This window comes from Heteronotia binoei, chromosome 11, assembly GCF_032191835.1.
Source record: "Heteronotia binoei isolate CCM8104 ecotype False Entrance Well chromosome 11, APGP_CSIRO_Hbin_v1, whole genome shotgun sequence".
NCBI classification, from domain to species: Eukaryota; Metazoa; Chordata; class Lepidosauria; order Squamata; family Gekkonidae; genus Heteronotia; species Heteronotia binoei.
The window spans coordinates 55,513,639-55,541,299 of NC_083233.1; the positions used below are offsets into that span (position 1 = coordinate 55,513,639).

General features: G+C 44.0%; 1 protein-coding gene across 2 annotated transcripts in view; it reads left to right on the forward strand.

Moving 5' to 3' along the window:
• The window catches only part of BICDL1 (BICD family like cargo adaptor 1), a 77,234-nt gene that overhangs the window by 18,340 nt on the left and 31,233 nt on the right, over positions 1-27,661 (forward strand). For both annotated transcript variants that reach the window (XR_009555951.1, XM_060249031.1), the window contains exons 3-4: positions 21,448-21,564; positions 26,583-26,729. Coding sequence is in view for 1 of the 2 variants with exons in the window: in XM_060249031.1 (XP_060105014.1) it covers positions 21,448-21,564; positions 26,583-26,729 (264 nt within the window). In the remaining variant the exon portion in view is untranslated. The remainder of the gene's footprint in view (positions 1-21,447; positions 21,565-26,582; positions 26,730-27,661) is intronic.

Genomic DNA, 27,661 nt, shown 5'->3' on the forward strand with positions numbered 1-27,661 from the left:
GTGCCTCTCCCCAACATACCCCCCAAGGTTCAAAATGGTTGGACCAGGGGGTCCAGTTCTATGAGCCCCAAAAGAAGGTGCCTTATCCATTATTTCCTATGGAAGGAAGGCATTTAAAAAGGTGTGCTATCCCTTTAAATGTGATGGCCAGAACTCCCTTGGAATTCAATTATGTTTGTCACACCCTTGCTCCTGGCTCAGCCCCCAATATCTCCTGGCTCCACCCCCAAAGTCCCCAGATATTTCAACTTGGCAACCCTATATGCAGAAGGAAGAGATAGGAAGAAGGAAGCAGATGACAGCCATTTGCTCGGGGGCCTGATGGAAGCCCTCCAAGGGCCTGATTTGGCCCCTGGGCTGCATGTTTAACACTCTTGGCCTAGAGAGTAGCCACTGCTTGACTACTGACAATTCATCATGTCAGTGGTTGAGTGTGGTTTGCTTTGGATGCCTGACTTGAAGGCCTTGTCTTATGAATGCTGAACATCTTCATGTCCGTTTGGAACTTTGAAAACTATACTTTGATATGTGTTACTTAGTCTGAAGAAGAATAGTCCTTTTCATTTGAATCCTTCACAGTCTTGTCTTTATAAATATATTTACATGTTTAAATTATATGTAATTTAAATTAAATATGTAATTTACATGTAAATATATTTATAAAGACAAGACTGTGAAGGATTCAAATATATATAACGTGTGAAACTTGCCTCTACAGTCCAGCTTAACTATGGTTAAGTCTTCATTTGGAAACTTAGTACTGCAAGCCTACCTTGCAGGGTTGACTTTCTGGAATAGTTTCCCTGGAAGTCTCAGAGATTGGCTCTGTCCTCTGGACTTCTTGGGAATAGTTAAGAGAGCCTGATAGCAGACTACTGTTTAGCCTGAAGAGAGGGTATAGGCTCTCTGCAGGATTTTTGGTAAAATGTTGTCCCTGCTTCTGTTTAAAAGGGTCTTTCCTGCTTTCCTTGGCTTGAGAGAGGGGGAAAACCCAGGACAGAGCTGCACAGAAATTGTGCTTAAAGTTCTGTGTTGTGCAGCTGGATTTGGAAACCTTTGTACATAACTTTAGCAAATTTGCATGACACAGTTAATTGCTTAATTTACTTAACTTCTGCTAGTCATGAAACTGGTTGAGATAGGGCAGCCAAGCCTAACTTTCCTGTTGCTGTACCCATCCCATCCTTCCTTATCTTACGAGCTTCTGAGATTTCACACAATGTTGACCGCATGCAATATCTCTATAGCCATAGGGCCTAGCAACTTGTTCTTGTTTTTCCAGAAATAAAGCTGAGATTCTCAGGAAGCTGAATTCTGTGCTCAGTAATTATCATCACACTGTGTTGGTATTTGTGCAGAGTGCTTGCAGTATTCTGGAATAGACTCAGCCTTGAATTAAAAGCCTGGCAATGTAAGTTGAGCCAGTGCTCCGTCAAATAACAGAACACCGGTCCAGGCCCACTGTGTTAACTGATGTAAATCTGCAAGATATAGATGTAAACCAGAGGGATGGAATTTCATGTCAGAACTCAGTTCAGTAAATAGGATTAGATTTAGCTGTAATGAGGGCACAGCGGGTGGTAAGGACAGCAAAAAACTGATTCTAATTCAACTGCAAAAGTCCTTGCCCTTTTCTGCTATTGATCGATCAAAGCTCAATAATAGAGGGGAGGAGTAATGGCTTGGCGATAAAGCTCCTGGTTTTTACAAAAGCAAATCTCAGATTCAGACATCTCTACTTAAAAGGAGCTCAGTTAACAGAGCTTAGCTGAGAAAGACACAGCTACTATCTATAGTGGGTTGACACAGAGAACACAGTGCGGCCTCATTTGGAGTACTGTGTGCAGTTCTGGTCACTGCACCTCAAAAAAGATACTATAGCATTGGAAAAAGTGCAGAAAAGGGCAACTAGAATGATTTAGGGGTTGGAACACTTTCCCTATAAAGAAAGGTTAAAACGCTTGGAGCTCTTTAGCTTAGAGAAATGTTGACTGAGGGGTGACATGATAGAGGTTTACAAGATTATGCATGGGATAGAGAAGGTAGAGAAAGAAATTCTTTTCTCCCTTTCTCACAATATGAGAACTCATGGACATTCAATGAAATTGCTGAGCAGTTGGGTTGGAACTGATAAAAGGAAGTACTTCTTCACCCAAAGGGTGATTTACTCATGGAATTCACTGCCACAGGAGGTGGTGGCGCTACAAGCATAGACAGCTTGAAGAGGGGATTGGATAAGCATATGGAGCAGAAGTCCATCAGTGGCTATTAGCCACAACTTATCGTTGGAACTCTCTATCTGGGAGAGTGATGCTCTGTATTCTTGGTGATTGGGTGGGGGCACAGTGGGAGCGCTTATAGTGTCCTGGCCCCACTGGTGGACCTCCTGATGGCACTTGGGTTTTTTGGCCACTGTGTGACACAGAGTGTTGGACTGGATGGGCCACTGACCTGATCCAACATGGCTTCTCTTATGTTCTTATGAGTCTGAGATCTGTGTGAGGTGTAAAACAAACACACATAAATTGTGGGCTCTTCTTATTTTCTGCATGTGCGCTGCAATGTTTGCTCTAAGCTGAGTTAGTGTGAGCTAACTCACAGTTTTTTAGCTTCCAGCTCACACATTTTTGGCCCCAGAGCAAACTAATTTATGCAGTAGCCAATCACACACTCACTTTAAACCAGGAGCTTGTGAAGTAAAATTTTTGCTCTCAAGACTCCAGAGCTTAGAGGGAGTATTGGTGCAGTATACCTCCCCCACCCACACCATTAACCCATTTTGGAACTGTCCTATTGTAGGGTTGCCAATCCCCTGTTGGGGGCAGGGGACCCCTGGTTTGGAGGCTCTCCCCCCACTTCAGAGTTATCAGAAAGTGTGTGTGTGTGGGGGGGGTGATTTCCTCTGGACACTCCATTATACCCTATGGAGACTGGTTGTTTTTTTAGACAGAGGCACCAAATTTTCCCAATAAATAAATAAATACAAATACTGCAGTGCAGTTCCCCTGAATACAGTCTTAATTTCCTCCTCCTCTTTTTTGCATTCAAATGGTTCCACTAAAATGAAAGTGAACTCTCACAAGGAGCCAAAATAAACAGTTTGCGTGCCCACACTTTTGAGATCTTCCTGGGGCAATCGTATAGCTAGCTTTACTCGCTGGAGTTGCTGAATGTAACAATCTGCTGTATTTCATCCAATTTATGGAGAAAGAGGTATAGAGGGTGGAGTTTCCTTCTATCACATTCTTAGGTTCTCGTTAATTCTTTACTATCCCTTTTGCTATACAAACAACTTCTGAAAGAAGTACAAAATGAACAGAGGGATTGGACCCTCTGTCTGTCTGTCTCTCTCACTCACACACGCACACACGCGGCTTTTCTGCTCACCCCCCTCAGCAGCTTCAGTCTCGCTGACATTTAAAGGCACACACCCTTCTTTTAAAACAAAAGCAGTTGCAAGCTTCTGAACCTGCCTGAGATCTAAAGGTACATTGTGCCTGTTCGGGCAGGGCTTCACCCCACCAGCCAGCTGGCTGGCTGTGGGGAGGAGCCTGTAAAACCAGGGAATCTTCTGCCTGGACCTGGGGACTGGCAAGCCTATCTCCTACCCCACACAAAGTAATTCATTAATAGGCAAACCTCACCTTTATGCATAGCTCCATCATTTTGTTTAATTCCTTGGTTACACTGGAGTCTGATAGAATCTTGGAGTACTAGCTTTTATACAGATTAATGACACTATATCCAAACTTAGCAACTTGCCTAGGTGGTCATTCCTCATTCTCCAAGGGATGAGAAGAATGTAATTATAGTGATCTTGGTCTCTTTCCTCCCTCTTGCACAGGATTTTCCCTTTGTTCCTTCTTTCTTTCTTGCTGAGCAGCCCCTACATCTATTTTCATCTTATTTGTTGGTCTATGGCTATCCCACCTTGTCACATTATTATATATATCTTGATGCTGACCCAGCTCAGGGACTTGAGAGAAGAGACAAAATCACTTGCTAATATTCTGCCCCTGCAATGGCACACAAGAGCTTTGGAAAGTTCAAAAATAAACAAAATATTTTATTTTAACTTGTTGGGGGGGGGGGGGAAGTCAGGTTGAATCAGCACTAGGATGTATGAAGTTAACCAATAAGAAAAACTGAGGTAACTTCATAATCACACTAAATCCAATTAATATGTTCCCAACAATATGTGTTTTTGCTTTTCCACAAGATTTTGGAAACTGTGAAAAAAATGGTAAAGGTAGCCCCTGTGCAAGCACCAGTTGTTTCCAGCTCTGGGGTGACATCGCATTACAACATTTTCACGGCAGACTTTTCAACGGGGTGGTTTGCCATTGCCTTCCCCAGTCATCTACGCTTTCCCCCCAGCAAGCTGGGTACTCATTTTACCGACCTTGGAAGGATGGAAGGCTGAGTCAACCTTAAGCCAGCTACCTGAACCCAGTTTCTGCCGGGATTGAACTCAGGTTGTGAAATTGTGAGGAGAGAGGCTTTCTTTTGAGTTTCTGCTTTAACTTGCAAACATATGTTTCTGAGTTTTACTGACACTTCATGTTTAGAAGGCAGGAACATGCAAACATTTCATGTTTAGAAGGCAGGAACATGTATTAATCTCTATTTAGAAGGCAGGAACATGCAATTCCCAAAATCCTTCTCTCTGTACAGACCAGGGATCACAGAGTTTTCTCCCTTTTCACTGGGAAGGGATTACGAAAAGCTCTGTCCTTTTTCAGCTTCAATGGGGATCTTCTGTGATCCTCTCATTTGCCTCCTTCCCAATCCTTAGTCAGTGCTAAACTGTCTCGGTTTCAACTGTCAGTTCCCAACTGTCATTTCTTAACTGATGCTCTCCACAGAAATCCATTTGAACAGCCTGTCCTTCAAAGATTCTCCGACTCTGAGGCATTAACCCTCGATAGTCCATCACAGTAACAAACAGGCTTGTTCTCCCCTTCTGTCTAAGACTGCCAAGGGCATTTTAGTTCATCTTCATTAGGGATGCTAGTTTCCAAGTGAGACCTGGGAATCCCCTGGAACTACAGCTCATCTCCTGATTACAGAAATTAAAGAAATCAGTTGCCCTGGAAAAAATGGATGTTTTGAAGGGTAGGCTCTTGACATTGTGCCCCACTGAGTTCCCCACTGAGACCTGAGATACTGAGGTGCCTGCCCCCCCCCAACAGGTTCTATCTCCAAATCTACAGGAGTTTCCCTACTTAGATGTGGCCACCCTACATCCCCATCCCCAGCTGGTGGGTGGGGGCACCTGGTAACTCAACCCTTCATCCTAAACGTCTATGTGCTGATTTAGTCCTAGAGCATACATGGCCTGCAATGAGTGCTGCCTCTCTTCCACTCTTTTCTTTTCCCCTTCAGGCACAGCACTGGTTTAATCTCTTTTTTTTTTTTTTTTTAAAGAGCAGGCAAGAATGAAACCTGCCAAAAGGACATGCAAGGAACGCCCCCCCCTGCCCCTTCATTCTCTGTTCTCTCTTATAGCTGTTTGTCTTTACTTGATAACAAGAGGTATTCTGTACATCCTCTGAAGCTTACTTGTGGAGTAACTTAACACTTGGGTTGTTTACCCTGTCTTGGATACTATTGAGAAATTAGTCCCCCCCCCCCACATGCCTGAGAAAGATTACAGCAAAGCTTGGGTGGCATCCATGCTGACAGGAAAGACCAGATCTTCAAGGTACTGTCCACGCTGGGACCTCCTTCTCGGTCCTTTACAGTGGCCAACTTCCCCTTCACCACAGGGTCTTTTCTCCCACAGGGCCTTCTTTCCTCCAGGATTTTCTCTGGAAGACTTTCTCTGTCCTCCAATATTGACCAATATTCCTCTCACCGCAGGGCCTCTTCCCCTCTAACTGGCAATTGAATTTCTATCTTTCATTTTTTAAAAAGTAAGTTTCTATTCCCTTAAATTGCAGAGATATATCTCTACAATGAAAGGAGACTGAGACTTACTTTAAAAAAAAATGAAATCTGGGAATTCGCTGTCAGACAGAAAGTTACAAAGCTGTATCAGTTGCCTTTCTTTAAAGCTGAAAAGCCCCCTGGTGGTGTATTTGGGAATCTGGACACTACTAAGGACGGGCAGGAAAAATGCAGGAAAACCTGCCCTGTCGAAGCCCTGTTGCTGCAGTATATTAGGAGGAAACCAGAGCAAGCTCACCTGTCAGTGGAAAACACGTGGTGTTGCTTCCAGTGTTTGTGAAAGAAATCTTGGTAAGAATTGACTCTGACAGTTAGCCCAGCATTTTCTTTTCAGCCTTATGACTCAGTACTCACATGCAGAGATGAGAGGTTACAGCCCCCTCCCCCCCGCCCATTGCTTGTCCCCAGCATCTGCCCTTGAAGTATACTTTCTTTGTACATGGAGCTTCTATTAAGCTTTTATTATTGTTGCTAGTTTGTTCCTTCTTGAATTTTTTGTTAGCCATGTATTCTAGTTGCCACCCCAGTATCTTTGTTTATTTGCATTCCTCCAAGAAGCATGAGGTGGCATATGTCATTCTCCTCCCTCCCATTTTATCCTCACCTACAGCCCTGTTGGTTAGTGTGAGAGAGGAACTGGACCCAGATCTCCTAGTGAGCTTCAGGGCACAGTGAGGACTTGAACCTGGATCTCCCAGTCCCCAATGCAGCAGTCTAATCCAAAGATGTCAAACTCATTGAGGGACGGATCTGACATAAATGTCACATTGGCAGACTGTGCCAAGTGTGTCGTGAAATGTAATCCTGGGTACCAGATATATAAACTTTATTATGGACAGCAACTGGTATGCTCTGAGTTGGTGTGTCCTCATTGCAGAGACTGGGAAGGGGTTGCAGAGGAAAACCCACTTAGGTGGACTAAAGATTCAGTGGTATAGCACAGCGTAGACGTTCCCATGCCCCAACATGTACAAACACTGATCCCTGCCGCCATCTGGGACAGCATCCCCAGAGCTCCAGGCTGAGTGGAGAAGTATGAATGTGGCTGCAGTGGCCCCTAATTTACCAGTCCCTGAAGTTGAGGGGTTCTACTTGGCTGCTGCAGTTGAGGTTGTCCCACTGTGCTGAAGCCACAATTGGCATGGCTCCATCCACACCCACACACCCCGAGGAGCCTCCTGTTCCCTCCCTTGCACCAGTAGTTCATGGGCCGCATAATAGCCCTGGACAAGCTGGTTCTGCCCCCCAGACTTTATGTTTGACACCCCTGCTCTAGCCACTACGCGAGTACAAAATCTTGTGGTTAGCTGCCTATGTTTAGGCTTGCTGTGAGATTTTTGAATTGGGATTGAAGCTTGGGAGCATCTACTTACAAAGCATGTGCCCTAGCGTTGAGGCATGGCCACTTTGCCACTGAAAGCAAACAATGAACAATGATGGTGCTTTCTCCTCTGTGGCAGACGATCTCTACTAACATTGCCCAGAAGATGCCATCCAGAGGAGGCAGAGAAGGGGAAAGGATACGCTTGGTGCACCACTTCAATTGTATCGCTTTCATTTGTTTGGCTCCTGCAGCCCTTCTCTCAGTGGTGAGGAATGACGTGCAAGCTTTCCCTCATTATTCTTGTACTAGAACAGCCAGGGCGGTGCTCTGCACAGCAGCATGTCTCACCCTCTCCTTTGCCTAGAGACGATCAATCTCAGCTGAGGCTGCCTATTTGCAGTTTCCCCAACAGCTCGGAAGTTCCGTCACTAGTTGCTAGGTTACAGTACATTACAGTGTCCTGGTCTGCTGGTGTTGCTATGGTAACAAGATGGTGGTTTCAGCTTCTTTTTTTTAATCCATTATGGTGAGGCTGCAGATACTGTGGGAGACACAAGAGTGACGTCTGAAATGGTCACCTGGGGGTTGCCCAGTGCTCTTTTTAACATTAATAGCTTGAGGATAGCGCGGAGTCTAGAGGAAACTGTCGCCCCCCTGCCCAATGGTTTCAGTATTATTTTTAATCAAGAAAATAAAACACAACAGGGCATATTGTAATAGTCAGACCAAAATGTAAATATAGGCAGAGATAAAAAGACCCAGGACACAACAGCCAGAAGAAGTTACCAAAAAAATCTTCATTACCCCACAGCACAAAAACTAACTGTACAAACACTACATATATCATACTTGCTCTCATTGTGCTATGTTCCATAGGAAGAAGGGTGTTTTAGTGCTGATTAGAAATGTAGAATATACTGCAGCAAGCGGAGAGTGAAGTTCCCAGGAAAATCCATTGCTAAGAACATAAGCACAGCCCGGTTGGATTGGACCAGAGATCATTCTTAGTCCAGGATTCTGTTTTTGCAGCAGCCAGCCAGATGCCCCTGGAATTTACTCTTACATTTACTCTTAGCAAAACATTGCTTATCTAGTGCAAGTTCAAGTTTATTTATATCCCGCCCTTCTCACCGAAGTGGTTCAGGGTGGCTCACAACACATAAAAATCTAACATAATTTGAATTTAAAACATCTTACATAGTTAAAACAGTAGAATAATAAAACGCATAAAACATATAATGGCGGTCTATCAGAACTACACTCAGCTTCCAATGCCAGTTAATTATAAGCCAGCCGGAAGAGGGCTGTTTTACAGGCCCCGCGGAACTGACCAAGGTCTCGCAGGGCCCTCACCTCTTCCGGCAGTTGATTCCACCAGAAAGGAGCTGTTATGGAGAATGCCCTGCCCCTGGTGGATTGCAGGTGGGCCTCCTTTGGCCCAGGGATAACAAGCAGATTTTGAGATCCCGATCTCAGTACTCTCTGGGGAACATGTGGGGAGAGACGGTCCCTAAGGTAGGCAGGTCCTAGGCCATATAGGGCTTTAAAGGTAATAACCAGTACCTTGTACCGAACTCAGTATATTATTGGCATCCAGTGCAGAGTCCGGAGCCCTGGCCGAATGTGCTCCCATCTTGGGAGCCCCAATAACAACTGGGCCGCGACATTCTGCACTAACTGCAACTTCCGGGTTCGGTACAAGAGCAGCCCCGTGTAGAGGGCATTACAGTAGTCCAACCTCGAGGTGACCGTTGCATGGATCACCATTGCTAGGTTGTCGCGCTCCAGGAAAGGAGCCAGCTGCCTCGCCTGCTTAAGATGAAAAAATGCGGATTTAGCAGTGGCTGCTATCTGAGCCTCCATCGTTAAGGAAGGCTCCAATAGTACCCCCAAACTCCTGACCTTGTGCGCCGCTGTCAGTGGCGCACTGTCAAAAACTGGCAGGGGGATTTCCCCTCCCTGACCACGACCCAAACAAAGGACCTCTGTCTTCACCGGATTTAGCCTCAGCTCGCTCAGCCTGAGCCACCTGGCCACAGCTTGTAATGCCCGGTCCAAGTTTTCTGGGACGCAGGCCATCCGTCTGTCCATAAGCAGATAGAGCTGGGTGTCATCAGCGTACTGGTGAAAACCCAGCCCATACCTTCGGGCAATCTGGGCAAGGGGGCGCATATAGATGTTAAATAACATTGGGGAGAGAACCGCTCCCTGAGGCACTCCGCAATCAAGCATGTGTCTCCGGGACATCTCACCCCCAATCGCGACCCTTTGTCCCCGACCCTCAAGGAAAGAGGAAAGCCATTGTAAGGCCAACCTCTGAATCCCCGCGTCAGCGAGTGCAGGCCTGGCGCATGGGAGTAGGCCATGTAGGCAGCTGCCTAGGGAGCCACATGGTCTACAGGGCACCGCTAGGCATCCCCTCCCCACACTCCAGCCGGCGCAGCTCTGTCTCTCCTTCCACCCAAGACTCCGGCGGAGGAAAGAGGCCTCGCTTCTGGGTTGCCTCCCCTGCAGGAAAGGTTCGCGCAAACTGAAAAGAACCATTCGTGCAAACTGAAGAGACATAACATGTCATGTGAGCTTTTGCCTTAAGCACGGGTTCCAGAACATAAGAAAAGCAGCCAGTAGAAGGGCGAATGAAACATGCACTGAACCTAGGACCTGTGTCGCCACATCTGTTGGATTTTGGACTGCTACCCAAACAAGAAGTAACACACACCGAACCTGTTGGATTTCAGACTGCTACCCAAGCAAGAAGTAGCACATTTATTGGTACTGCACACATCTATCAACGAAAGGATTCAGACAGTGGACTTTGGTACTATTACAGCAATTGGAAATTAATTTGTATTTTGAGTTGTGCTGTATTCATGGACATTTGTAAGAATTTTGGTGAAGAATACATGAATAGGATATAAGAAATATCTGTGGAGCAATTATTTGCAATATATAAGTAACACAGTAGTTTATTTCATTGTTACCCAACTGGGGATTGGCAACACTATGAGTAAGTTAAGACAATACTGGCCAAAGTTCCCTCTAAGCTGCAGAGTCTTGTGAGCAATAATTCCACTTTGTGAACTACTGGCATTAAAGTTGTGAGCTACTGCATAAATTAGTGTGCTCTGGGGCCATTTTTCCTGAGCTAAGACAAAAATGTGTGAGCAGGAGGCTAAAAATCTGTGAGCTAGCTCACACTAACTCAGCTTAGAGGGAACACTGTATTGGGCTATGGTCTGTTGCTGGAAGGGGATGTTGAACCTGGCTTTCTCAAGCCGTTGTCCAACACTCCACCACTGCAGCACACTGTCAGTTGCTGGGTCAAGTTATCCAGTGTTGACAGTCAAAGCGCTATTGGGGGTTCTCAGGGCTAGTATTCATTGAAACTCCCTTTCCCTTTTTTCTTCTAACTTAATTTCTATTCTTTTGGTTCTCTTTACATCATTCATTGATCAGCTGTAAATCATCAGTTCTTTAGGGAAACTGAGGGTGTACATACTGTGTGCTCATTTTGTAGCCAGCTAAAGCCACTGTTCATTTGTTTTATTTTTAATTCCCCCCCCCCCAAATCCTTCTGTTATAGTTGTAAACAACAAGGTGAAAACTATGAGCTGAAAAACAAAGGAACAAAAGAAAATTGGTGGGGGAAAGAACCTTGTTGAAGCGGCTGCTGAGTAGACTTATAATAGGATCTTGCCTGTGGGGACAGATTTTTATGAGAATCTTATGTTAACTGCTGTTTCTCTTCAGTTTGCAGCAGTGCAAAAAGGCTGCACCATAGAACTTCCTGAAACATGACTGTGGAAGATTTGTGATCAGCTCTCCTGCAGGTTTTTTAAATGATAAAAACGGCTGTGATGGGTTGGGTTTGGAGCCCGTGGGGGAGGAGGTACCTGTGTGTGCTCCACTTCTGAGCATACAACAGCTTTAAACAGGGAAATGGGGATCAGGCAGATGGTGTGGGAAGATTAACCCCCTCCCATTGCACTATAGCTCAGATACACATCACCCCTTTCTCTTAACTTTGGAGCCAGTTTGGTATAGTAGTTAATTGTGCAGACTCTCTGGGAGAACTGGGTTTGATTCCCCACTCTGCCACATGCAGCTGCTGAGTGACCGTGGGTCAGTCACCAGTTCTCTCAGAGCTGTTCTCTCAAGAGCAGTTCTGGAAAGAGCTTTCTCAGCCCCACCTACACAGGGTGTCTGTTGTGGGGAGGGGAAGGAAAAGGAGATTGTAAACTGTGAGACGCCAGGTGAAGGGTGGGGTATAAATCCAATCTCCCTCCCCCAAATCTGGTCACAAAGTGTGGCCATCAGACTACAGGTGACTCTTGTGTTTCTCTCTCAGTCTCACATTACATAGATGTACAATTATTACACAATACCATATATCAGAAAGAAGGTTAGACTGCAGCCCTTCTCCCTGATGTCAATTAATTCCAAACTCGCCACTTAGTATGTAATTGCACTACCTTCATTTGTTCATTCAGTTTTTAAAACAGACAATCCAGATGGTGCCATAGTCAACATGGTACGTTCCAGTGCATTATGAACATATGAAGCTGCCTTATACTGAATCAGACCCTTGGTCCATCAAAGTCAGTATTGTCTTCTCAGACTGGCAGCGGCTCTCCAGGGTCTCAAGCTGAGGTTTTTCACACCTATTTGCCTGGACCCTTTTTGGGAGATGCCAGGGATTGAACCTGGGACCTTCTGCTTCCCAAGCAGATGCTCTACCACTGAGCCACCGTCCCTCCCTCTGTGTTGGTTTTACATCTTTTTTTTTTGAGACCTGATAATGGTAATTTTTAAAAACTTAAAATACTATCGCATCACCAGGTTGCCCCATAGACAGGCTGCAAAAGAATTATTAAGGTTCCCCAGGGCAAATGTCCATTTTAAATTTTATTGTTCCTGTCTCCTTCTGGATCCTAGTCTTCAGTGCTTTTTTATTAGAAAAAGCCCAGCAGGAACTCATTTACATTTTAGGCCGCCGCCACCCCACCGCCACCAAGCCAGCAGGAACTGCTTTCCTGTGCATTCCTACTAGTCTCTCATGATCTGTGCTTGTATGATTGCGTGTGTGAGAATTTCCTTCTTTGTAATTAGTCAAAGTCACTGCTCATTTTCAATAGCCATTAATAAAATTATGAGCAATTATGGATAGTGACTTTTGTTGACTTCAAAGTAAAAAGGCAGTACTTGAGTTCTTCCTCCCTCAAAGAAACAAAAACAAATAATTAACAATTGATTTCTTCAATAGTGGAGATAAAAGGAGAGAATTCATTAGGGTGAAAATAACTGAGACCCTTGCTGAAGGAGATTTACATCCAAATAGACAAATAGTAGGACCTTGCCTGTGTGGAATTCTATTTTATTCCAAGTTTTGTATTGTACACCCTAAAAAAGAAGTAGCCTCTATAACGGTTTCAATTGTACATCCCAGTTCTAAGAGGAAGCTTTTGGAGGATTCCAACCAACCAATCTGTTTGAAGAGCTTTCTTGTGAACCGAGGCATACCTTTTAATAGAGCTCTATTAAACTAACAGCTTACATTAGAAATAATGCTGTTTTTAAAAATAGCTTTAATACTACAATAGGGGCCTATTAGAGAACACCAAGGCTTCCCTCCATGGAATTTGTTAAATAGGTTCATGTAATTAGAGGCAGTGTTCCCTCTAAGCTGAGTTAGCGTAAACTAGCTCACAGATTTTTAGCCTCCAGCTCACAGATTTTTGTTTTAGCTCAGGAAGGATGACCCCAGACCACAATAATTTATGCAGTAGCTCACAACTTTAATGCCAGTAGCTCACAAAGTAGAATTTCTGCTCACAAGACTCTGCAGCTTAGAGGGAACATTGATTAGAGGATGGCTGGATGACTTGCATCACAGATGCACAGGTATTGCAGTGGGTAATGGAGATATGAGCTAGGGATGCCAGCCTCCAGCTGGGACCTGGGGATCCCCTGGAATTACAGCTCCAGATAGGGTTGCCACTCTCCCAATGGTGGCTGGAGGTCTTCTGAGATTACAACTGATCTCCAGAAAATAGAAATCTCTTCACCTTCAGAAAATGGCCACTTTGGAAAGTGGACTCTGTGACATTATGCCCCATCGAAGTCCCTCCTCTCAAACCCTGCTGTTCTCAGTCTCCAGCTGGCCCTTTGCCACATCCCCTGGCCACCACGTGACCTAGCAGCCTCTTGGGGACATTTGTGGACTGGAGAAAGGAATGGGTAAAACTAGGTGTCTGGGACTGGCACCCCCACCTCTGCACACTGATGGTCCACAGGAACCTGCAGGCCCAATGGAGGGGATTCTAGTGGGGGGCAGCCACCCCCCAGACTCCATTGAGGCAGGCAGCCCAATCAGAGGCTGCAAAGAAGGAAACGAGGGTGAGGCCATGCCTGGAAATGAGTCAGCAGTGACCTCAGAACCAGGCAGGCCTGGCACAGGCTTTAAAGGGGAAGCAGGGGTCAGTTAGGGATGCCAGCCTCCAGATGGAAGCTGGGAATCCTGTAGAATTACAGCTGTAACTCTGTGGATTTCCAGACTGCATAGATTCATAATGAATCATTCATTTATTCTCCTGAAGAAAACAGATGCTTTGGAGGGTGCACTCTAGGGTTCCAGGTTCCCCCAGCCACTGACAAAGGAGGAGGGTTGGGTTTCAGACCCATGTTGGGAAACTCCTGTAAATTTGGTGACAAAGCCTGAGGAGGACAGGGACCTCAGCAAAGTACGCCACCATAGAGCCCACCCTCCAAAGCTTCCATTTTCTCCAGGGGAACTGATCTCTGTACTTTGGAGATGAGCTGTAATTCCAAGGGAGCCTTAGTTCCATGTGGATGCTGGCCATCCCTAGTTGTGGCCTTGTACCTCACTGAGGTCCCTGTCCCCCCAAAGCTTCATCCCCAATTCTCCAGGAGTTTCCAAGCTGGATCAACCCTCCCACCCTCCCCTGCTAGTGGCTGGGGGTGGGGACTTGGCAACCCTAGGTTCAGTAGACAGGAGGAGGACATCAGCAGTTTGGTATAGTGGTTAAGTGTGCGGACTCTTATCTGAGAGAGCCAGGTTTGATTCTCCACTCTTCCACTTACAGCTGCTGGAATGGCCTTGGGTCAGCCATAGCTCTCGCAAGAGTTTACAAGATTATGCACGGGATAGAAAAAGTAGAGAAAGAAGTACTTTTCTCCCTTTCTCACAATATGAGAACTCTTGGGCATTCAATGAAATTGCTGAGCAGTCAGGTTAAAACGGATAAAAGAAAGTACTTCTTCACCCAAAGGGTGATTAACATGTGGAATTCACTGCCACAGGAGGTGGCGGCGGCTACAAGTATAGCCAGCTTTAAGAGAGGATTGGATAAAAATATGGAGCAGAGGTCCATCAGTGGCTATTAGCCACAGTATATATGTGTGTGTGTATATATGTATGTATGTATGTATATGTGTGTGTGTGTGTACACACACACAAACATATATATTGGCCACTGTGTGACAGAGTGTTGGACTGGATGGGCCGTTGGCCTGATCCAACATGGCTTTCCTTATGTTCTTAGTTGTCCTAGAAAAGGCAGTTTCTGGGAGATCTCTCTCATCCCCACCCACTTCACAGGGTGTCTGCTGTGGGGGAAGAAGATAAAGAAGATTGTAACCTGCTCTGAGACTCAGAGAGAAGGGTGGAATATAAATCTATCTTCTTCTGCGACCTGAGGAGAGTAGCCTCTTAAAGCCGTAGGAGAGAGGAAGACTAGGCAGGATAGCCATTTGCCCAGATTCCCTTCCTTCACTATGTACCTGCCCCCCAAAGAAAGGGCATTGGAAGATCCTGGGATCAGCCCACCCTCAGACAATCCTTTATTAGGCCAGCCCACATAGAGCTGGGGAGGAACAGCTAGGCAGCACCTGGGCAGCGAGATGAGAGGAATATGGCTGAAAGGGCCCAGGGTGACCTGGACCCTTCCTCCCTGTCTGAGGTTTAGCTAACACCCGGCAAAAGACACACTGAAGGCTGCTGTGGTCCTGGTCTCTCACCCACCACTGCGGGAGTCTGACACCTGGGTATGGGGGAGTCCTTGTATAAGTGGCTGAACTACTGCTCTGTTTTTAATGCAATTGTAAAGCTTACCCCTACTAAAGGTATTATATTGTGTTTCATGTTCTCAACACAGCACATGATACAAATGCCTCAAAGCAAGCTTGAAGTGAATCTTGAAACATCTTATGAACACTTAGGCCTCTGTTCTTGCTAGTCTTCTTTTGCGAAGCCATTGCCTATTGCTAACTAGGTAAGCTAGTAAAAAAAAAGAAAAATCACATCAGCACTTAAGATGAACAACTGCGCAAACTCTCTAAAATTTCTAGGAGGAAAATGGTGATACTTTTTAATGCCCCTCCCCGAATTCTGCTTATTGCCTGATTGAGCCCACATTCCCAGTAGGCTAGGAATAAGTAGTCAATTTAGTACATGATTGATGAGTGCTTTAAAAAAAGGTGAATTTTAAAAATACAACCCAGCGGTGGAAGGGGTGTACTACAAGCAGAGATGACTGTAATCCATGTACTCAGCAGTTGCTTTCATGGAGGATTTTCCTTGTTTAAGCCACCTGGCTCTTGTGGGGGGAGAGGATGTTCTGTGTTTGCATATGACATCATCCTGTATTTGAGCACAGATTGTGAACAAACCTGTTCTCTCCTCAAACCGCCCCCCCCCCCGCGCTTGATTTTAAAACGTTTGTATCCTCAGCAGGATGCTATTGGCATGAGCAGTTTCTTATGTTGAAAGGGAAAGAATGCATTGTATTTAAATGAAAGGAAATGCTCCTTCATTCCCATCCATCCTCTGCATTTTGTTTCAGTGCTGCATGGGGGGTGGAGGAAGTATCTGGTCCTGCTAAATAAACTGCAGGTCCAATCAAGATTTGGACCATGGGTTGGATGTGTCAATGCTGTAATAACAAGCTGGGTTGTGTTGGAGGCAATAAAGAGATCTGTTGTTGAAACTACCAGTCTCCTATGTGCTGGCTACAGAGCAGGATTCCTGGGGCATCCCCATCCACAGAGGATACTGCACCAGCAGGGCATCTTTACCATGCAGCAGCTAGGTAGCTGCCCCCAGGCTTACTGGGTCTTGCCCCTCCCCGATGGAGGGGGAAAGAAGAAGAGCCTCTGGGTCATGAACAGATGGGCAGCAGCTGGCCATCTTGATGGGGACATGCCCACCTGCCCCCATCGAGGCTTGAGTAAGCAGGTGGTAGCTGGCTGGCTTGGCAGTGATGCACCTGCCTCCTCTGGGGCCCAGGCAACAGACAGTGCAGCTGCTGTGCACACACACCTGTCTAACTTACATAGGGCAAGGGTTGCCCATTTGAGCCATGGTGGAGTGGTGGCTGTGATTCCTGGGCCCCATGGTGGACTTTTGCTCAAGCCCCAAGAATCTCTAAGGCCACCCCTGTACACCAGAGTTCTCTGCATGTTTTGTATTACTAGAGAAAGGGAAGTGGCCAGGCTATGAAATAAAGCTGGCTATGAAATAAAGCTGAAATGTTTGGAGGCTTGCCCCATTTCCCCAGGAATCATTCTGGTATCTATGTGAAAGAGGTCCTTCTCCAGGAAACTGGAAACACACACAGCCATTGCAAGACGTCACAGAGGTGTGGCGGGGGGGGGGGGCAGAGATCCTCCTTTAAAGTGCCAGCACAGATGGTAGGTGGTTTAGAAGCAGGCTAATGGCGGGACTATAATCTTGTTAACTCTAAGTATGCCAAGGCATACACACCTGCACTCATGTGCATTTTGTTTACTGCTACTGCTACTGAAGGAACAGACAGATGGCTGCTGATCTCACCTCACTCTCTCTCTGCCCATCTGCCTGTGTTATAGTGGACAAAGCCCATGAGATCACATCTGCATAAGCTACTTTCCAAGCCTCTGAAGCTTTCTTTTAGAGCTTCTTGCCTTGAGTTTCTCAGTACCCATCTTCCTTACCCGTGCTGGTCTCCCATCTGTCTGCAAGGCAGTTTGCTGCCAGCGGGGGGAGCACCATCTGTACATGGTGCAGGTTCTCCTTTACCAGATCATACTTGTTTCCAGGGAAAATTCCTATCACAGTCTCTAAACTCTGGCAAGCTTATAAACATTGCCTTGTCAGAGGAGACTATGAATTCATGTAATCCAGAGTTCTGTTTTTAATAGTAGCTTATTGGATATCTCTGGAAGCTAAATGTTTGGACATGTCTTCTCATGCTGCCTTGTATATGGAGAGTGCATTTGCTTATAACCAATAGATGTAATCTGTTCTTGGCATGGGGTTTTCTTGAGAGCTTGTATCTTAGAGGAAAATAGTGTTTGCACTGCAAATGGCACAGTGCTGTGTGTTAGCAGTTCCCATGTGCAGTGAAACTGTTACCATATGAATGAAAGATGGTGGAGCTGCTCTGACCCATTGGGAAAACTTTGCTGAAAAGTTACTTATTTTTAGTTTCTCAGAGACTAATGATCCAGAATTCCAGCATTATCCTCCAGGAGAAAGGGGGTAGGGAGAGAAAAGAGACTTCAGTATAGTGTGGATAAAGAAGGGAAGAATCAGTCATGAACCCAGAGAACAACATGACACACCCAATAAAAGACTAGTGGTTAGTAATCTAATCTCAATATTGGATTACTGTAATGTGTTCTACTTGTGGCTGTCTTTTGAAGAGCATTCAATGCAGTGGAACTGGTCTGGAATGCAGGAAGCAGCCTCTTAATTGGTGCCCTTCAATAGGGACAGCAGAACACTGATCCTTAAAGGAATTAACTGGGTAGCAATTAATTTCTGAGATCAATTCAAAGTCCTGCTTTGACCTTAAAAGCCCCCCCCCCCCCCCCCCGTGGCCTGGGTCCTGCATATCCGAAGGACCATCTTTTCTGGTATGTTTTCTTCCTGTACTTGAAGATCAACTGAGGAGTCTGTTTTCAGGGTGCCCTTGCTTGGACTCTAAAAGAAGGCAGGTTACAAGGAGTACTTTTCTATCTGTGTGTGTGTTTACACCCTGCTTGTGAAACTCCGTTTGATGGGAGGTGGAATTGGACTTCCCCCTCTTGCTCTTCAGGGCATTTGTCCTCTTATTATTCATTTATTTATTCAGAACTTCTGGCTTCTAATTTGGCTGGATTTTTACAGGAAGATTTCTCAGCTTTTGTAGAATAGAAGTTTTGTTTCAGAGTGAAGTTTGTGTATTTTATTTGTTGGTAAGTTGCTGTAAGATTCCATTGTGTTTGCTGGTGGGTAAAGAATTTTTAAGGGGGAGAGGGGCTCACAGTAACATATGTGCTGTCATAGCAAAGCAGAGGGTGGCTTACTTGTGAATCTGAAAAATGCTGTTTATGAGCACCTTCGGATTAGTGTTGCCGTTGATGATAAGCAATGACAGCACCCGAAGAAACAGTGCCTTTGGATCATGGAGCACCCATTGTGCATTTCCCCTGCAAAACCATTATCATCTGGAGGTGCCCAATATGTGCGAAGTAATTTATAGCATTCATATTATTATATAAAGCTATTAATATTGTGATTTGCCATAACAACTTCAAAATACACAGCAGGCAAAACTTATAAATGTGATTCCTTCCCCCCAGAAGTGGTTGTGTTCTCTCTCTCTCTGCATCTAGTGTATCTCATTTACAGTTGCTGGCACATTATGCCCTTGGCTCTAACCAGGATCTATTTTTACATTTTGCAGAGGAGAACTATAATGATTTCCTATGGGAGGATTCTAGAGCATTTTACAAATAACTGGAACCAATTCCTCTATCCTTTAGTTTCTGTTTTTAACATACAGTATCTTGGCTGCACATGAATATCCATTTTATCTTGTTGAGATCAGCTTTATAGCGACTCAAAGCAAAACATTTTTCTCAGTGTAGCCAAGTCTGAGCTTGCAATGCAGAGAAAGTTGGATTCTCTTGCGGAAAGCTGGGAAACTTAAATGTAGTTGTTATGTCCATAGTTGCCTTGCAGGGATAATTGGTGTGATGCTTCTGATCTGCTCTCTGCCAGGATAGCTTATCCATATATCCCCCTGCACAGGCTCTTTTGGCTTAAAATAACCTTGGATTGTAGCTTTTTTTTTTTGGAGGGGAGATTCTGATTTATTGTAAAAGAAAATTAAAAGCTTTAGATATTTTAGCTGGTATGATTGTGACAATTTGTAGGCAAACAAATCAAAACGTTCATAATCAAAGGCACATATGCTTCAGATCTGATCCATTTATATGTCTGCTTAAGGAAAAACTGTATTGCTTTTATGTTTTTTTCTCCTTAGTGAGTGGAGAAAAAAAACAACAGAGAAGGTCAGAATTAAAACCTTTAATGATACACCAGAGGCCAAAATGGCTGCTTTCTTGTGGAGAGCACCCTGAGTGGGGTATCACTTTATACTGTGGCAAGGGAGAGATTCTCTGTAAGGTTCAAAGGCTGCCTTTTAGATGGATTTGTCTTTTTAATATCTCACAGTAGTGATAGCTATTAACCCAGATTAGTTACCCATTGAGCTTTTCACTTCTTAAAGGAAAGAGGGTTTGTGCTGTTGACAGCTAGCACATACACCCACTTAATTGTGACCTTTGTTGCTCACTGTGGAGAATCACTGAACCGAGCAGTGGTCCTCCTGAGGAATAACATTATGTGGTTTGAAGGGCTGGGGGGTGGTAGAGTCCTGCTTTCTAAGCTCCATCTCCTCTGATAGGGTTGCCAACCTCCAGGTGGCACCTGGAGATCTCCTGCTATTACATTTTATCTCCAAGCAACCGAGATAAGTTCCCCCAGAGAAAATGGCAGCTTTGGAGGGTGGAGTCTATGGCATTATACCCTGCTGAGGTTCTTCCCCTCCCCAAACTCCACTCTCTCCAGGCTCCACCTCCGAAATCTTCAGGAATTTCCCAGCCCAGAGCTGGTGACCCTATCCATCGAGAAAGTAGTAGTAATCTTGTTTTTATCCATGGATGTGCTGGCAGAAAGGGGCCAGCTTAAGATATTTGAGGAAACACACACTGAAAATGGAACTCCAGTCCCAGGGAAGTGGTCTTAGTGAGTGGAGTCAGAATGGATTACAGTGGGGGAGCCTGATGTGAGTGTGGATTGGATCATGAAATAATTATTAGTGGATCAAAGCGCTGAGTTTGTGAGGTGGAAATGCAGTGCTCTTTCTTCGTCAGTTAAAAACTGTGTAGGGGATAGTACTGAAATAGAGGCAAAAAACATGCACAGGCTGCAAACTTATTTTTTCCTTGGATGTGTCTTGAAGAGTGGTGTAGAGAAGCTGTTAGAGTTAGACCGCAACTTGGGATAATTTTGTTCAAATTCCCACTTGGCCATAAAGCTCACTGGGTAGATGTGAAATGTTGTGTGGTGCCTTGAGGCAGTTGAATGAAAAGATAGATATAATTCTTTTTAAAGTAAATGTGGGTACCTTGACTCTAGACAATTTTGTCTAGAGTTCAATGGCATGCTAATGTAGAAATCTTCCGAGCCAGCAAGGATGTTCTTTCAACATCTTAAAGATATGATTCTAGTTGGTGTCATAGCTTCTGAAAAAAGAACTTCTTATTTTCTGAAAAAGAAAAATGATACCTGCATGATGCTTATAAGGGGGATAATGCTTATTAAGGATGGGCATGAGCAGGCTCATGAGCATAAGTTTGTGATGAATTTTGGCCAGTTCATGAACTGAAGAGCCACCATGAACTTCCATTAATTTTAAGGTAGTTTGTGGTGGTTCATTAAGAGCAGAAAACAGAGGTTTAAATGGTTCCTGCTTTCTGCTCTTACAAAAAACAGCTGAGTGGCTCAGAACCATTTAAACCCCTGCATTCTGCTCCCCACTACTTTCATAGGGATAACCCCTGCTTTCTGCTCCCTGCCACTTTCCACGGGGAAACTCCTGCTTTCTGCTCTTTGCAAAAAGCAGCAGGGAGCAGAAAGCAGGGGCCACAAACCACTATGAACTGGTTCGGTTCACAAACCAACCTTCCAGTTCATGGTTCAGCAAGGAAAAACAAATTGCAAAAATACAGTTTGTGCCCTTCCTAATGCTTATAAATGGTAGGGAAAGAAACCAACTGTGAGGCTCTTTCTTCTGTAAGTGTTAACCATCTTATATGTTAATGTTCTGATACCTTCTGGTTTGTAGGCATCTGAGGTGGAAAGACAACTGTCTATGCAGGTTCATGTCCTCCAAGAGGACTTCAGGGAGAAGAAATCATCAACCAGCCAGCATATAGTACGACTTGAAAGTCTTCAAGCTGAGGTGAGTCCACTTTCCCAAAGGGACTGGAAATGACAATGCCATTGGTGCAGGCTGGGGCCAGTGGATATGTTTAGGTGAGTCAAGTGGTTAAGCCCTTCCTGGAATGTACCACATCAGGCTGCAGGTTTAGGATTGCAAGTCTGAATGTTTCCCTGCACATTCCCTTACCTACAGTGATAGGGTCCAAGAAAAGTGTTGCAACTTGATTGTGCTGAATTGAGTAGGCTCAGAACTTGCTTTTTTGGGTTTGAGGGTCTAGAATTGGAATTCTGACCCCTTGACAGAATTGTCATGATAAGTACTTCATTATTCATGTTTCTAGATCTCATGTCTGGGGAAAAGAAACTTAAATGTACAAAAAGGTAGTATTTGCTGAAAGCAAAGAAACGAGAAGCTGGGTAGATATGAATGGGAGAGAAAAGTGTATACTTCATTCAGCTGTTTTCCTTGGTGGCTTCATTTACATTAAAGGCCCTGAATTCTGATCCAAACTCCCTGTAAACCCTGTGTCTGTTCATTCTGTAGTCCCTTTTCCCATCCAGCTAAGCACTGTAGCAAAACCTTCTGTGCACTACCAACTAGAGTCAAAGTTATCCACAGCTTTGCTTGTAAGAAAGAATGGAATTCTGCTCAAGTTTTCATTTATGCACAAACGCTTAGAGGTGATACTTGGACATGGTGAGCAAAATGTATCTGGTGGGAGGGAAGGGTCCACACTGCCACTGGACTCTTTGGGTGCAGCTAGCTATATACTACAGCAATCAATAAGGAGCAAATGAGCTTCTGTTTGTTGTGTCCAGGTGATCTGGAAATGACTGTGGCTTGGATTCCACAAGCATTTCTGCTCAGTCTTGCTCAATTCTCTTCCCGCTCACAGCTCTCATCCCGCATGCTTTCTGTCCATCTGGAACCATGACCCCTTTTATGGTCAAAAGGGGCCTCTCATTGCTGTTTTCCCAGCTGGAAAGCTGGTAGGATCTAACCCTGTGTCACTGGTTCCTCAGGGAAAAGCTGAATAGCACTTCATTCTGAAGTTTAATTGCTGATGAGCAATTTATTTAGATCAGTTACGGTCCACCTTTCTCATTCGGACTCAAAGCAGACTGCATAGTTTAAAATGGTGTATTAAAACGGTGTATTAAGCACTATGTACCCCATACAATAGACAATGCAATACAGCTGGATTGTAGAATTAGAGTACATGTGTTGAAATGTGTAAAAGGAGGATTAGGAGACTGGAGGACAATGCAATAAAACAGTATATGAAGAACAACAAACAATATAATAAAACTGGATCACAAAATCAGAGAATAATGCAATAGAAACAAAAAGATATAGTGACATATGTAGTCTAGCACTAGTGTTAATTCCATGTGCAGAGCACTGCTTCACATATAGAAGGTCAAGGGTTCAATTGGTGGCATCTGTAGTTAAAAAGAGATTATGGGCTGTAGAACTGGGATACTTCTACCTTGGAGAACCGCTGTTGCCCAGAGTGGACTAAAGCATAATCTCTGAATTTTTCAGCTTCACGTGTTCACTGTCAGTCATAAATAACAAGGGCTTTTACAAGGGTTGCCAGCCTCCAAGTAGGGCCTGGGAATCTCCTGCTTTTACAACTGCTCTCCAGCTGGCAGAGATCAGCTCTTCTGGAGAAAACAGCTGCTTTGAAGGGTGGACTCTGTGGCATTGTACCATGCTGAGGCCCCTTCCCTCCCCAAACCTCACCCTCTCCTGGATTCACCCCCAAAGTCTCCAGGTATTTGCTGACACAGACCTGGCAACCCTGCTTACACATGGAATGTCAATTTTACAAGTCAGTGTCTGAAGGAGTAGGGGTAAAGTTCTGACTTTAGAAGTATTGTTTCCTGAAGTATGTATGTCAATTTCATGTTTCCTTCACCAACTGTGACTTGTCCCATTTTTCCCCCTTCCCTGTTCCCTCTTTACTTGATTGTGGAGCAGCAAATCCTTGAAGTAAGTACAGAAGCTTTCACTGGATTTGAAGTGCATGTCCATCGGCTCCCATCTTGCATGCCTCACTTGTCATGCTGTTCATGTGTCTCTGGCCTTTTTGGGTCACTGCCTTCCTCATAAGCCTTTGTCTTGGCTGGTGTGCAAGGGGATTTGGCGACTTTTTATGCGTACATTGACAAGGTGTGCTTGATTTTAGCATGCATATTAGAAACATGGCATCTATTACATCAGACATAATGCATTATTAGTTTATTTTCTTACTTCATTTGTAACCCTCCTTTCTCACTGAGACTCAAAGTGGATTCCCGAGTATAAAAACAATTCAATCAAACAGCATAAGACATCCAATAAATTGTGCAGTAAGACAAGGATTTAAAGAATGTCTCAGGCATGACCTACAATAAACAATTTATGTACATTATTTATAGTCTGTCTTTCCCACTGTGACTCAAGGCAGATTACTCAGAGCGAGTCAATATGATCAAAAGGATGGGACATTCAGTAAACAATGAAATAGGGTTTGGGTTGTAGAATCAACCAGAGATTTAACAAACAGAACTGAAGCAAAGCAAATGGTTAACATGACACATTTTATCATGGAAAATCACATGGTAGGAGCCAATGTGCATCAAACCATACACAAGAGTATAGACCAAAGTCCCTAATAATTTATCCGAGTAACTTTGTGAATCAAAGTTTTGTACAGTGCTACCCTGTTATCTGTAACTTTTGCGCAATGTTACCGTATTATCTGCAGAAATTAGATTACAAAAGTAGAAAATGATGCAGTGAAAGCAAGATGAGATATACACTAGATATTGCCAGTGGACTACAGTCCTATTTCTTTATAAAAAGAACTCTCCTGGAGTTATACTGCAACTCTGCTCTGCTTATAAAAAAGCACTCCTGAAAAAATCAGTTTTGCACATTCTAGTGTGGATAATATCTGGTTATTTAGTATTTATCTGCTAAAAATAATTATGCACTGGGGAGAGGTGGGGTATGACATGAGAAAAAAACCCTGCATAGGTATTGGGTAACCCCGGAAAGTTGTAAATTTCACTTCTCCCCATACCACTCCCTTTGTTGGAAGAAAATCGGCTTGGTGCTTACAGTACCTTTACTAGTGGGAGAAAAAGATCTTAGAAGCTGAGCAGCTGGTAAAGGGGTTGTAGCAGCAATTGCCCAGAAAATTTTAGGTCTATTCTTAACGTCAGTTCTGACCTTTCATACACAGCAAAACTTGCCTGTTGTTTTTAGATGGTTTTATGAAAATCTGTACAGGGCAGTTCTTTGTGCATTAATTCTGTGCACCTGGTCACACTGATATATCATGAGAAAACTGCTAGTGATCCATAAAAAAAATAAATATCAGCTAATTAAATAATGAAAGATGCTCTTTCTACAGCATCACCAGGTGATCTGACTAAAGAAATGTAGAGGTGGGTGCCCATCCATGTTTTGCATTGCTTTGAGTTTGCTCAGTCAGGAGCCAAGCCCAGATCAGCGAATTCTGCAGAAAAAGGGATGGTCTGTTGTGAGGGCAGGTATACTCTAAAAGTATGCCTTTTTGGCTAAAGGAGTAAAGCCTCCCATTTTAATTTAGGGTGAAGTGTGCCTTGGCTTTCTAATGTTAGGGAATTGCTGCTTTGGTGTCTTAATCAGCTGCTACAGGCAGTCTCCAGGACTCACATATTTCTGTAGTGGTACATTTAAATCCAAGTCCAGAAGTACCTTAGAGACCAACAAAATGTGGGGGGTATAAGCTTAGGGAGCTTTGGCTCTCAAACATTTATACCCACACATTTTGTTGGTCTGTAAGGTGCTACTGGGCTCAAATCTAGCTGTTTCATTACAGACCAAAAAGGCTACCCTTTGAACTTCCCTAGTGGCAGTTTGGTAAGAAATTTGCTTTAGTTATTCCTGAATGATCCAGTACGATTTCTGAACATCCAGATGGCAAAGGGAAAATGTGAACAGATTAACTCCTTCATTCCTTTCAAAAGCATCCTTATCAAATGTAACCCTCTTCATTTACCCTTACTTGGAGCATTGTTGTATGTGAGCGTCATCCCCAGTAGGAGGAGTAAATGAAGAATTCAACTAAGGAGTAATTGCATTTTGTGGAGAAAGCAAATTGGTTACCAGAGAAGTAATTACTTCAGTTAAAAATAAAACTGCAGAACTTGGGGTTACTCAGCAAAGTTAATTGGCAGTAGTCTGAGACGGATGAAATGAAGTCCTCCATACAAAGTATAATTTAATCACTGAATTCGCTGCCACAGGATGTGATCATGGCCTCTAACGGCTCTAAAACAAACTGTCCTCAAGAATTTGTCCCATCCTTCCTTTAAAATCCCCTCCAAAATAGTTTATGGCATTCCTCCATAAAACATTTAGCATTTGAAAATGAAATCATGAATGTTTACCAATGGCACTGGGATGTAGCACCTAAATGGAACCTCCACTTACAGAAGCATTATACCTTTGGATACCAAAGGTAAAAAAATTACCTTTATGGTTCTGTTTGTGAACTTCTGAAGGCAACTTGTTGGAGACAGAATTAGATTATAAAATCTAGCAAGGTAATTGTGTTTTACATGTGAAAGCATGGAGTTTCCCAGTTCCCCTCATTCGCTTAAAAGGTCCACTGTGGAAATAGTCAACCTGTGTATTGCACAACCTTTGAATTCTGATGTGTAGCAAGGTGATCCTTTAGCAGACTGAAAGAGGGGCAGGGCGTCCTTTCTTGGCTTTATCTCTTGGGAATTCCAGAGAACACAGTGGTCTGACTTTTCCTCTCCTTCCCTCCCTCTCCTTTGCCTGGCAACACACATTCCAGCTCTCTAGAGTTTCCTCCCACTCCTCTCCAGGCAAGTTTCTTTTACTTTCTTCCTGCGTTCCAAGTCGTGCCAGCTATCAGGTGCAGGCTCTCACCAATTTTTCTCCATCTTTCTTATAACTAAAATTTCATCTTCAGATTGAGAAGTCTCAACTGTGGCTTATTTGGGGGTTCCTTTTGTTTTTTCTCCTCCTCCCAGATCAAGATGCTTACAGATAGGAAGCAAGAGTTAGAGCGTCGCCTCAGTGCCATGATGGAGGAAAATAATCTCCTTCAGGGAACGGTGGAGGAGCTTCAAGACCGAGTGTTAATCTTGGAACGACAAAGCCATGAGAAGGACATGCAGGTAAGGAAGAAAGAAATGCAGAAGGGGCAAAGGGGGTTTGGTGAGAAGCAAAAGGAGCTGGAAGAAATGTTTCCAAAAGCAGGGCTACTAAATCACCATTAAAAAAAAAGACAATATGGAGCTTCAGCTATCTGCACAATAGGGCTCTTTGGAACTGTAGGTGATCCTCAGTCTTAAAGGAACATTATGAATTTCAGTATAAACCTAGAAACACAAAGTGTGAAGTTGTCAAGAGTGAATTATTTTTGTTGGGTTTATATTATTTTGATGGTGAGTGCTCAAACCCTGTCAGTGTGAGTTGTGGCAGCCCAATGCATATATATAATGTATTTTAGTGACATAAGGCCAGGATTTATTTAAGGATATTAAAACAAAATGATTGGATAAACATTATTTACTTAACTTAACAATTAAATACAATGATGTGCTTATTTAGGTATATATTTAAATAACAGTTTCCTTTCAAAATCCAAATCCATATTTGTGCACGTACAATAGAACGGAGTTGACAGTCTTATTCTACCATCACTTCAAGTTGGCTTTTTTTGAACTTTGAAGGTCTTCTGTCTGCCACTTTTTACTTTATCAGCTGTTCATATACTCCTGGTCAGCCTTGGCCTCTCAGCTTACTCCTTGCTTGGTCATTTATTCATCTTAAGGGGTCCCATTTCTTAACTATGTAGTCCACACTGTCTGGGTCGTAGTGGTTTGCTCAATATTATTCTTATTCTCTTCACAACTTCTTCAGAGAGTTCCTTCTTGGCCAGGAGCATCCTTTCCTCTCCTGCAAGTCCCCAACTGTCACTTTCCCTTATCAGTCACTCACCCCCACCCCCCAGCCCGCATTATCCTATCTCCCTAACAACTAGAATTCCTCATCATCCTTTTTTCATTCTCATCTGATCATTCCCTGTATAAGCTGCTCACTACAC